Genomic DNA, 12805 nt, shown 5'->3' on the forward strand with positions numbered 1-12805 from the left:
CAGAAGCTATGATTCATCTTAATGCTTATACTCACTTCCTTTAATGAGCAATTTAAATATTAGGGCATACACCACCTGTCTTTTTTGAAAGTTGCATGTGTTTTATTTTCCCAGGATTACCCTCTTAACATCTTTCTTTAAGCAGTAAAAGTATACAGTATTAATGAAACCAAAGTTGCCCTTTTAAAGCAGGCTAATTTTCCAAATATTTATTTAGTTCATAAAATTCACATTTTATTTTTTAAACATTATAGGTTAGAAGAATTACAATTGTAATTCCTTGGCACCGTGATAGCATTATTGTGGTAGTACTGATAGGTGAGGGAATGGTATGTTAAGTCTGTTTTGAAAAGTAAAACGAATACAAGTTCACAATCACAAAATACAGATTGTTAAAAGTCTTGTAACAGAAAAATCCAAAGTTAGTACAGTTTTTAAATAAGCCAAAACTACATGGAGCAAGTTGCTGTCATAAAAGCTGCCTAAAAAAAAAAAAAAAGTCAGTGGTGACACGTGAGTTTTGAAAAGTGAGAAACTTACTTAAAGGATGACTAAAAATCATGGTTTGTTGAATGAAATTAGCCTTTGAATTTAAGCAACTTAAGTCACATTTTAAAATTTGTTCTAAGCACAGTAATAAAAAGCCTATTTGAAAATTTCATTTTTTGCTTATTCAGTAATCATAAAAATGTTAGCCCATCCCACGTATCAATACAAAATGGTTCAAGAATATAATCCTATCTTGAGGACATTTCTATCAGTATTCAAGAAAGACCATCTAAAAATCTGTGTCACATCTGACACCTCAAAAGCTGACTGGAAATTTATGGGTTTTGGAGAAAATAGATCTTCAAGTAAAGTATTCATTTCATCCTTCGGCTATTTAGAAAAATTTAAATTTCATGGAAGCATATATTCATGAAGAAAAGATGCTGCAGTAGTAATAACTCCTTTGTGGGCAGGGAGGTACCTAGGATTAACCACTAAATAATGCTCTTAATCCATAAATTTTCTGTATTTTTTATAGGCTCACAAACTTAAAAGTGCCTCGTTAGAAATTAATGTAAAAAATAGGGATACTGAATGTTGATAGTGTTTATGTGACTATTCAGAGGTAATTTATACAAGTTAAATTTAGTATGCCATAAGCAATATAACTTGGATTAGTGTTCATTTGAGGCAGGTTGAAATAGGTCAAGTGTACTGGCCAGGTGCGGTGGCTCATGCCTGTAATCCCAGCTACTTCGGAGGCTGAGGCAGGAGAACTGCTTGAACCCAGGAGGTGGAGATCGTGCCATTGCACTCCAGCCTAGGCAACGAGTGAAACTCCGTCTCGAAATAAAAGAAATAGGTCAAGTGTATATTTCATCATCTCAACACCCTTGGCATAGAGGTGCTCAATGGACATGGTGAAATTTTACTGTGGATGTATACAGGTAGGCCACTACAATGTGATGCTTCCTAAAATTTACTCCAATGAAAATGTTAATAAAAATTTTTTGAACTGAACTCTAATATATTACCAAAGCAAAGTTCTGATTTTTTTCTCACTTTTAATGCTTAGAGGAGAGGATCTTTATAAGGAGCCTGTAATATCTCCTACTATTACATACTTTTTTTTCTGGGGAAGGATTTGTGTTTTCATCTTTGAATTGGGGTGAGTCACCCCTTAAAAAAACAGCAATTTAGTGAAACAGCATATGGGATCTATAAATCAGGAAAACAAAGATGGTTATATGTAACTTCCTTTCAAGGTTAGGAAAAAAGTTGAGGCCGAGGCCAAATAATGCCCCTTTTAATTTAATCCACTGTAGCTGAAAATCTTCAGCAAGCACAATAACTGATTTTTAAAAAGACCAAGAGGAAATTTTGTAGGACAAAATATTGGCCCTGTCTAATGCAAGAGGCAAAGGGAGAGGGGGAGAAGAAAGGGCAAATAAATACAGTTGAAATCTTACAAAGATAATGAAAATCTGTTGAATTAGGATATTAATAATTTAAAAAGTTTTATGCATTTCCAGTCTCAGAACTGTGAAGCTTTAAAGTGCATTAAGAGAATTGCAGGCACCATCAAATACCAAATTGACAGAATTCAGAAGAAAAAAACAATCTGAAGCCTTATTTTTAAGAAGGCCTTTACAAGATAAGGCAAGTTGTGTTAGCTCTGCTATCTGGCCTTTTAATGAGTTACATGATTTTTAAGCATGCTCTGTTGAAAATACATTTTGAATAACAATGGGGAAGGAAATATATAACTTGTAATTTCAATGAGCTGAATATGTAGAAGATAAACTGGTACCAAATACTGACCGAAAGCCCCTTAAGAAGAGCTGTATGGTTACCTTTGTATACAACATCATAGCATTCATTGTAGGTAATTTCATATATAAGGATTTAGTTCTGGAGTCTCAAGGCAAGTTAGATGAACATCTCTGAATGAGCAATGCATGACAGGAATCACAAACCCGTACTGGTTTTGGTGAAGAAGGCAAAGGTAGTTCGTTGTCAGAGCAGGCATTACAGAAAATTTCCCCACAGTTTCTACAGTGGTGCTATTAAATAGAAAAATCAGAGGGAAAAAAAAACTTTAAATAAAATTAGAAGCATTTTTGCACCCCAAATTTTTGGACTCAACTTCCTACCTCCCTTACCTTTCTCTTAGAGAGTGAGAATTCCTTTTCACAAAGTTTACAATGTGTTGCTTCTTTGTCTTTCAGCCAAACCAGTCCCTAGTAGGAAGAAAATATTAATGCTCAAATTGGTAACATTAAAAATTATATGTGAAAACTTTTTCCCCCAAGAACATTATTTATAGGAATAGATATATGAAGAATGGAAAATAAGTTATTTTCTTTGAGAGATGTATACATATGTAAATATGTATGGAATTAGCCTCAAAATATTCTGGGTTCGGGAGGTGGGATGTGGATTAAGTATAAAAACAAGATTGCAGCCAAACGACAATGGCTTACACCGGTAATTCCACCTACTCAGGAGGCTGAGGTGAGGATTGCTTGAGGCCTGGAGTTCAAGACCAAGCTGGGCAACACAGAATCTGTCTCTTAAAAAATAAAAATTGAAAAAATGAAAAATCAAGACTGCACATGATAAATATTGAATATGGGTAATGGTTCATTTTACTCTTTTCTATACAATTGTATATATTAGAACATATGTAAAAATGCTTTAAAGAGATAAAAATCTGTTGCTGATGGGAATTCTCTTCAGGAAAAGAACCTTAAAGATTAAAAGAACCGGGCCGGGCGCGGTGGCTCAAGCCTGTAATCCCAGCACTTTGGGAGGCCAAGGCGGGTGGATCACGAGGTCAGGATATCGAGACCATCCTGGCTAACACAGTGAAACCCCGTCTCTACTAAAAAAAAATACAAAAAATTAGCCGGGCGTGTTGGCGGGCGCCTGTGGTCCCAGCTACTCGGGAGGCTGAGGCAGGAGAATGGCGTGAACCCAGGAGGTAGAGGTTGTGGTGAGCCGAGATCACGCCACTGCACTCCAGCCTGGGGGACAGAGAAAGACTCCGTCTCAAAAAAAAAAAAAAAAGATTAAAAGAACCTTAAAATAGTCCAACATTTTATTTTTTTAATTTTTGTGGGTACATAGTAGTTAACAGATTTATGGGGTACATGAGATGTTTTGATACATGCATGCAATATGAAATAAGCACATCATGGAGAATGGGGTATCCTAGTCCAACAATATTTAAGGATAAATTCTCACTGTGTGAAATGCAATAGTTTGGCATTATGTATAACTTATACCTTAAGACCCTAAAATTTGAAGGAAATTGGGGAAATCAGATGTTGGAGTTCATTATTTTATAAGACCTCTTTAGGAGGCCGAGGCAGGAGGATTGCTTGAGGCCAGGAAGACTGGCCTGGGAAACAGACTCCATCTTTACAAAAAAATCAACCAGGCTGCGTGGCATATGCCTATAGTCCCAGCTACTCTGGAGGCTGAGAAGGGAGAACTGCTTAAGCCCAGGAGTTGAGGCTGCGGTGAACTATGACTCAGGCTCGAGTGTCACTGCACTTGAGCCTGAGCAACAGAGTGAGACCCTGTCTCGAGAAAAAGGGGGGAAAAAGGACCTCGCTTTAATAAGTTTTACATGGCTATTTCCCTCAACTTTTATAACACATATTTAATAGCTGCTATGTAAACGCTGGTAAAAAATGGATGTAAGTAGTCAAGCAGTATTTATGACAACTTGACCCCTTTTTTTTTTTTTTTTTGAAAAGAGAGTCTCACTCTGTCGCCCAGGCTATAGTGCAGTGGTGCAATCTCAGCTCACTGCAACCTCCATCTCCCAGGTTCAAGTGATTCTCCTGCCTCGGCCTCCCTGTAGATTACAAGCACACGCCACCATGCCCGGCTAATTTTTGTATTTTTAGGAGAGATGGGGTTTCAGCATGTTGGCCAGACTGGTCTCAAACTCCTGACCTCAGGTGATCTGCCCACTTCAGCCTCCCAAAGTGCTGGGATTACAGGCATAAGCCACTAGGCCCAGCCTACTTGACCCATTGTTAACCAGCTTGCTTAACCAATCTTGGCTAGAAAGACCTTTTTTCCCCTGTGAAGGCAGCTTTGTTAGATGATTATCAGTTTCACAACAAGAAGACCCAGATGAAGGAGGAGCCTCAATACTGATTTTCTAAAACATGTTCCTAAAACAGCCCAGACCAAAGAACCCAAGTATAACTGGAGATTCCAACTTGGACATGGAGCAGCTAGCACTTATTATACAGCAGAGATAATATAGTATTGATTACTGCATATGAGGAAGCCTAAGTCTCCTTAGAACACAGGATTATAAAGGCTTTTTTTTTAACTAGATCATATCAAACAAACACCAGCAAAGAGTCAGATAGCTTGAATCATATAATTTTTTTTTTTTTAATGCAGGATGGGGGCCAAGTGCAGTGGCTCACGCCTGTAATCCCAGCACTTTTGAGACTTTGAAAGGCCAAGGTGAGAGGCTCTCTTTAGGAGTTCAAGACCAGCCTGGGCAACATAGCAAGACCCCATCTGTACAAAAAAATAAAAATGAAATTAGCCAAGCATGGTGGCATGCACCTGTAGTCTCAGCTACTTGGGTGGCTGAGGTGGGAGGATTGCTTAAACCCAGATGTTCAAGGTTACAGTGAGCTATGATCAAGCCACTGCACTCCAGCTTAGGAAACAGAGGAAACTGTCTCTGAGCGGAAAAAAAAAAAAAAAAGGCAGCAGCAGGAAGGGACCCTAAAAGATAATCCAATTTGATGAAAACCACACAAAGCAAAGTGATTTGCCAAATGTCCCAAAGCCACCTAGTGGAAGCAGCTTGTAAGGGCATTAGGTTCAGAAACAACCTTGCTGACATGGAGACTAGGCCTTTGGAGACTTCTTTTCTTTCTTTTTTTTTTTTATTTTTTATTTTATTTTTTCTTTCCTGAAGATATGCCAGTTTTATTATTAATTTTTTTTGCACACGAAACAGTAAACATTTTCTAAAAATACAAACAAAAAGATGCATATCAAACATATTAGGAAGGTTGCACATGGGAGAAGACAGGGAATAGAAATGGGGGGTAGGAATTAAAGAAAATAAATGAGAGAGGGATGTTGTATGGATCAATGATAATAACTCAATCGTCTATTTGACAAAGAAGAAGAAGGAAGAGGAAGAAAAAGAAAGTGGGACAAAGGATCAGAAAGGGAGGAAAATAGAAAAAGTTAGAGTATGACTCCAGGGTAGACCTGTTTTGTTGTTGCTGGGTTGGTTGGTCTGTCTGTTATATTTTTCATGTTTCGCCATGTTGGCCAGGCTGGTCTCGAACTCCTAGCCTCAAGTGATCAACCCTCCTCGGCCTCCCAGAGTGCCGGGACTACAGGCGTGAGCCACCACGTCCAGCCCCCACATTGCGTCTGGCCTCCGTGGTAGACCTCCCAGACCGGGCGGCCGGGCAGAGGCGCTCCCCACTTCCCAGACGGGGCGGCCGGGCAGAGGCGCTCCCCACTTCCCAGACGATGGGTGGCCGGGCAGAGGTGCTCACTTCCCAGACGGGACGGCCGGGCAGAGACGCTCCTCACTTCCCAGACGGGGCGGCCGGGCAGAGGCGCTCCTCACATCCCAGACGATGGGTGGCCGGGCAGAGGTGCTCCTCACTTCCCAGACGGGACAGCCGGGCAGAGGCGCTCCTCACTTCTTCCCAGACAGGGCGGCCGGGCAGAGACGCTCCTCACTTCCCAGACGGGGCGGCCGGGCAGAGGCGCTCCTCACATCCCAGACGATGGGTGGCCGGGCAGAGGCTCTCCTCACTTCCCAGACGATGGGTGGCCGGGCAGAGGCGCTCCTCACTTCCCAGATGGGCGGCCGGGCAGAGACGCTCCTCACTTCCCAGACGGGGCGGCCGGGCAGAGGCGCTCCTCACTTCCCAGACGATGGGTGGCCAGGCAGAGGTGCTCCTCACTTCCCAGATGGGACGGCCGGGCAGAGACGCTCCTCACTTCCCAGACGGGGCGGCCGGGCAGAGGCGCTCCTCACCTCCCAGACGATGGGTGGCCGGGCAGAGGTGCTCCTCACTTCCCAGACAATGGGCGGCCGGGCAGAGGCGCTCCTCACTTCCCAGACGGGGCGGCCGGGCAGAGGCGCTCCTCACTTCCCAGACGATGGGTGGCCGGGCAGAGGCGCTCCTCACTTCCCAGATGGGCGGCCGGGCAGAGACGCTCCTCACTTCCCAGACAGGGCGGCCGGGCAGAGGCGCTCCTCACTTCCCAGACGATGGGTGGCCGGGCAGAGGTGCTCCTCACTTCCCAGACGGGACGGCCGGGAAGAGACGCTCCTCATTTCTTCCCAGACGGGGCGGCCGGGCAGAGACGCTCCTCACTTCTTCCCAGACGGGGCGGCCGGGCAGAGGCGCTCCTCACTTCTTCCCAGACGGGGCGGCCGGGCAGAGGCGCTCCTCACTTCCCAGACGGGGCGACAGGGCGGCCGGGCAGAGGCGCTCCTCACTTCTTCCCAGACGGGGCGGCCGGGCAGAGGCGCTCCTCACTTCTTCCTAGACGGGGCGGCCGGGCAGAGGCGCCCCTCACTTCTTCCCAGACGGGCCGGCCGGGCAGAGGCGCTCCTCACCTCCCAGACGGGGCGGCCAGGCAGAGGCGCTCCTCACCTCCCAGACAGGGCAGCCGGGCAGAAGCACTCCTCACCTCCCAGAAGATGGGCAGCCAGGCAGAGGGGCTCCTCACTTCCCAGACGGGGCGGCCAGGCAGAGGCGCTCCTCACTTCCCAGACGGGCCGGCCGGGCAGAGGCACTCCTCACATCCCAGACGGGGCGGCCGGGCAGAGGCGCTCCTCACTTCTTCCCAGACGGGGCAGCCGGGCAGAAGCGCTCCTCACTTCTTCCCAGACGGGGCAGCCGGGCAGAAGCGCTCCTCACTTCCCAGACGGGGCGGCCGGGCAGAAGCGCTCCTCAGATCCCAGACGAGGCGGCCGGGCAGAGGCGCTCCTCACTTCCCAGACGGGGTGGCCGGGCAGAGGTGCTCCTCACTTCCCAGACGGGACAGCCGGGCAGAGACGCTCCTCACTTCTTCCCAGACAGGGCGGCTGGGCAGAGGCGCTCCTCACATCCCAGACGATGGGTGGCCGGGCAGAGGTGCTCCTCACTTCCCAGACGGGACAGCCGGGCAGAGGCGCTCCTCACTTCTTCCCAGACAGGGCGGCCGGGCAGAGGCACTCCTCACCTCCCAGACGGGGCGGTCGGGCAGAGGCGCTCCTCACTTCTTCCCAGACGGGGCGGCCGGGCAGAGGCGCTCCTCATTTCCCAGGCGGGGCGGCCGGGCAGAAGCGCTCCTCACCTCCCAGACGATGGGCGGCCGGGCAGAGGCGCTCCTCACTTCCCAGACGGGGCAGCCGGGCAGAGGCGCTCCTCACTTCCTAGACGATGGGCGGCTGGGCAGAGGCGCTCCTCACTTCCCAGATGATGGGCGGCCGGGCAGAGGCGCTCACTTCCCAGACGGGGCGGCCGGGCAGAGACGTGGAGACTTCTTTTCATTCCAATTACCTGCCGCCCTCCCAGGAGAGAAGCTCACTTTAAGGTAAGCCTACTGTGTCCCTGTGAAGGGATCTCAGAGATGAGCACCTGGAGCCCTCTCATTTTACACATGAGAAAATTTAAAGCCTAGAGAGCTGAAGCTGCCTGCTCAAAGCAGGCAGTTTACCAGAAGAGCTAAGACTAGAATGGAACAACCTCTTGCTCTGCAAATAAACAGCAATTTTTCTCTGCCCAATTCCAGAAAGTTAGCCGCTAGACTTACACCCCCTAGATAGGATACTACGGGATTCTTCTCTGGAGAAACTCAACTGCCACAGAGAAAAGTCCTGTAAATACTAAACATTTGTAGAGGGTACCCAATAGTTCACTAATCATAGCAGATTTCTCTATGGTGAGGCCTACCAGTCTATAACAACCCACCCAACCAATAGACACACAAGGTTTCCAATAACTCTTATTTGTGCCTTTTATTGAAATTGGGGGATATCACAACATTTGAGAAAACTTCAGAGAATCGATAATGAGGCCGGGTACAGTGGCTCACGCCTGTAATCCCACCACTTTGGGAGACTGAGACAGGAGGATCACTTGAGCCTAGGAGTTTGAGACCAGCCTGGGCAACACAGTGAGACCCCCACCATCTCTAAAAAATAAAATTAGCAGGGTGTGGTGATATACACCTGTGGTCCCAGCAACTCAGGAGGCTGAGGAGGGAGGATTGCTTGAACCCAGAAGTTCAAGGTTACAGTGAGCTATGATGAGTCACTACACTCTGGCCTGGACAACAGAGACACTGTCTCCAAAAAAAATTTTTTTAAAGGAAAAAAAATTTTTTTTTTTGAGACAGGGTCTCGCTCTGTCGCCCAGGCTGGAGCACAGTGGCGCAATCTCGGCTCACTGCAAGCTCCGCCTCCTGGGTTCGCGCCATTCTCCTGCCTCAGTCTCCTGAATACCTGGGACTACAGGTGCCCGCCACCGCACCCAGCTAATTTTTTGTATTTTTAGTAGAGACGGGGTTTCACCGTGTTAGCCAGAATGGTCTCGATCTCCTGACCTCGTGATCCACCCGCCTCAGCCTCCCAAAGTGCTGGGATTACAGGCGTGAGCCACCATGCCCAGCCAGAAAAAATTTTTTTAAATGATAATATCAAAGACAAAATATAACAGGATGCTATTTTTAAAAGAAAAAATGAGCAAATAATAGCCCACTGAATGTTAAAAATATGCCTGCAGAAAAAATATCCCCCAGAAGGTTGTACCTGAATCTAACCAAGGCTTTATTTTATTTTATTTTTCATATTATTTTATTATTTAGATGGAGTCTCGCTCTGTCGCCCAGGCTGGAATGCAGTAGTGGGATCTCGGCACACTACAACCTCTGCCTCCCGGGTTCAAGCGATCCTCTTACCTCAGCCTCCCAAGTAGCTGGGACTACAGGCACACATCACCATGCCTGGCTAATTTTTGCATTTTTAGTAGAGATGGGGTTTCACCATGTTGGCCAGGTTGGTCTCGAACTCCTGACCTCAGGCCAATCCACCTGGCTCGGCCTCCCAAAGTGCTGGGGTTACAGCCGTGAGCCACCGTGCTTGGCCTAATCAAGGCTTTAGATTTAACTTCCAGTTCACAGGCAACAAGTAGACAGGAACAAGTTAACAAACACTACAAACAAACATTCAGAGAAAATCCAGAATGTGAAAAACTGTTTAGGACAGCTGTTCTAGACCCTTCAGCTGGTCGACAGCATGGAAAAGAAAAAAAAGTCAACTCACACATGAATCCAGTTTCCACATAAAAAAAACTGAGAAAAGCAGATAATATTCTGTTAAAGACAGATGTAATAAGTATAAGGCAAAACAAAGTAATAACACAAAATACAGGAGAGATACTATAAAGAGCAGAGTGCAATCAAGAAGCAGATGAGGCTTCTAAGGTACTGGTCATGTTCTATTATTGTTAACCTAAGCAGAGGATACACAGTGTTTTTTTTTTTTGGAGATGGAATTTTGTTCTTGTTGCCAGGCTGGAGTGCAATGGCATGATCTCAGCTCACCGCAACCTCCGCCTCCCAGCTTCAAGCAATTCTCCTGCCTCAGCCTCCTGAGTAGCTAGGGTTACAGGCATGCACCACTATGCCCGGCTAATTTTGTATTTTTAGTAGAAATGGGTTTCTCCATGTTGGTCAGGCTGGTCTCGAACTCCCAACCTCAGGTGATATGCCCACCTCGGCCTCCTAAAGTGCTGGGATTGCAGGCGTGAGCCACCGTGCCCAGCCCCACAGGTGTTTTTAAGTTGTACTATATATGCATTCTCATATGCATATTTCACAAAACATTTTTTTAAGAGTTTACATAATAATGGTTTTGGCAAATATCCATGTATCCATACATCTTTTTTTTTTTTTTTTTTTTTGAGACAGAGTCTCACCCTGTTGCCCAGACTGGAGTGCAATGGTGCGATCTCGGCTCACTGCAACCTCCGCCTCCTGGGTTCAAGCAATTCTCCTGCCTCAGCCTCCTGAGTAGCTGGGATTACAGGCATGTGCCACCACGCCCAGCTAATTCTTTCTTTTGTGTCTGTAGTAGAGATGAGGTTTCACCATGTTGGCCAAGCTGGTCTCGAACTCCTGACCTTGTGATCTACCCGCCTTGGCCTCCCAAAGTGCTGGGATTACAGGCGTGAGCCACCGCACCCAGCTTCCACCCATCTTTTTTTTTTTTTTTTTTTTGAGACGGAATCTTGCTCTGTCACCCAGGCGGGAGTGCAGTGGTGCAGTCTCAACTCACTGCAACCTCCACCTCCTAGGTTCAAGTGATTCTCCTGCCTCAGCCTCCCAAGTAACTGGGACTACAGGTGCGTGCCACCACACTCAGCTAATTTTTGTATTTTTAGTAGAAGCGGGGTTTCACCATGTTGCCCAGGATGGTCTCCATCTCTTGACCTTGTGATCCGCCCACCTTGGCCTCCCAAAGTGCTGGGATTACAGGCATGAGCCACTGCACCCGGCCCCATCTTCTTGAAAAGTATGAGGATACAGCCTGGCAAGGTGACTCACGCCTATAATCCCAGCACTTTGGGAGGCTGAGATGGGCGGATCACCTGAGGTCAGGAGTTTGAGACCAGCTTTGCTAACATGGTGAAACCCTATCTCTACTAAATATACAAAAATTAGCTGGGCATGGTGGTGGGTGCCTGTAATCCCAGCTACTTGGGAGGCTGAGGCAGGAGAATTGCTTCAACCCAGGAGCGGGGGTTGCAGTGAGCCGAGATCATGCCACTGCACTCCAGCCTTGGCGTCAGAGCAAGACTGTCTCAAAAAACAAAACAAAACAAAAAAAAGTGTGAGGATAAAACAAAGGTATATTCAGATACGCAAATTCTTTTTTTTCTTTTTTCAAATTTTGGTAGAGACAAGGGCTTGCTATACTACCCAGGCTGGTCTCAAACTCCTGGCCTCAAGCAATTCTCCCACCACAGCCTCTTAAAGCACTGGGGTTACAGGTATGAGCTACCATGCCCAGTCTCCAGATGTGTAAATTCTTACAACCTCTATCTTCATTCACCATTTTCAGGAAGCTACTGAAAGATGTGTTGCCGAAAATAAGGGAGTATACAAAGAGAGAAGTTATGGAATTCAGGCAACAGGAGCTCCCACAAAGGGGGAAGGTAAAGGAAATTCTGAGAATACAGCAAAGGGAAACATCAGGACCAGAATAAACATGAGCAGGAGACCAGAGAACTCTTGAAGTTGGAGGCAAGACGTCAAAGAAAAAATAATGATGTAACCAAGTACCTGATATATTTTACCATGTGGAAAACTTTATCAAGAAGCCTTCTTTAGAGGTGTCTCAAGGTATGAGAAAACTCAAATGTTATACAACTAATTTGTTTTTAAAAGGAGAGGGGCGGCTGGGCGCGGTGGCTCACGCCTGTAATCCCAGCACTTTGGGAGGCCGAGGTGGGCAGATCACGAAGTCAGGAGTTCAAGACAAGCCTAGTCAATACGGTGAAACCCCATCTCTGCTAAAAATATAAAAATTAGGTAGCACGCGCCTGTAATCTCAGCTACTCGGGAAGCTGGGGCAGGAGAATCACTTGAACCCAGGAGGTGGAGTTTGCAGTGAGTCGAGATCGTGCCACTGCACTTCAGCCTGGGCAACAGAGGGAGACTCCATCTCAAAAAAAAAAAGAAGAAAAAAAAAAGAGGGGGCAATTATTAACTCCAGAGGAAGGATAAAGTAGTTCAAGTAAGAAAATATAATCACAGTACCTGGCTCAGCAAGGAACAACATTCAAATAGTCATAATAAAAAATTCAGGGTGGGGCTAGATGCGGTGGCTCACACCTGTAACCCCAGCACTTTGGGAGGCCGAGGCAAGTGGATCATCTGAGGTCAGGAGTTTAAGACCAGCCTGGCCAACATGGTGAAACCATCTCTACTAAAAATATAAAAATTAGCCGGGTGTGGTAGCACGCACCTGTAGTCCCAGCTACTTGAGAAGCTGAAGCAGGAGAATCGCTTGAACCCGGGAGGCGGAGGTTGCAGTGAGCCGAGATCGCACCACTGCACTCCAGCCTGGGTAACAGAGGAAGACCCTGTCTCAAAAAAGAAAAAAAAAAATTAGCTGGGCGTGGTGGCAGGTGCCTATAATTCCAGCTACTGAGGCAGGAGAATCACTGAACCAGGGAGGCAGAGGTTGCAGTGAGCCAAGATCATGCCATTGCACTCCAGCCTGGGTGAAGAAGCAAGACTCCGTCTC

The 12805-nt window shown here is 46.6% G+C and overlaps 1 protein-coding gene across 4 annotated transcripts in view; it reads right to left on the bottom strand.

Moving 5' to 3' along the window:
• Nucleotides 1-181: 181 nt before the first annotated feature.
• The window catches only part of RUFY2 (RUN and FYVE domain containing 2), a 68588-nt gene continuing 55964 nt past the window's right edge, over nt 182-12805 (bottom strand). For all 4 annotated transcript variants that reach the window (XM_055274493.2, XM_055274488.2, XM_055274489.1 and 1 more), the window contains exons 17-18: nt 2652-2729; nt 182-2552 (exon numbers count right to left, since the gene is read on the bottom strand). In XM_055274493.2, coding sequence (XP_055130468.1) covers nt 2409-2552; nt 2652-2729 — 222 coding nt within the window. In that variant the 3' untranslated portion in view covers nt 182-2408. The remainder of the gene's footprint in view (nt 2553-2651; nt 2730-12805) is intronic.

This window comes from Symphalangus syndactylus, chromosome 4, assembly GCF_028878055.3.
Source record: "Symphalangus syndactylus isolate Jambi chromosome 4, NHGRI_mSymSyn1-v2.1_pri, whole genome shotgun sequence".
Taxonomy (NCBI): domain Eukaryota; kingdom Metazoa; phylum Chordata; class Mammalia; order Primates; family Hylobatidae; genus Symphalangus; species Symphalangus syndactylus.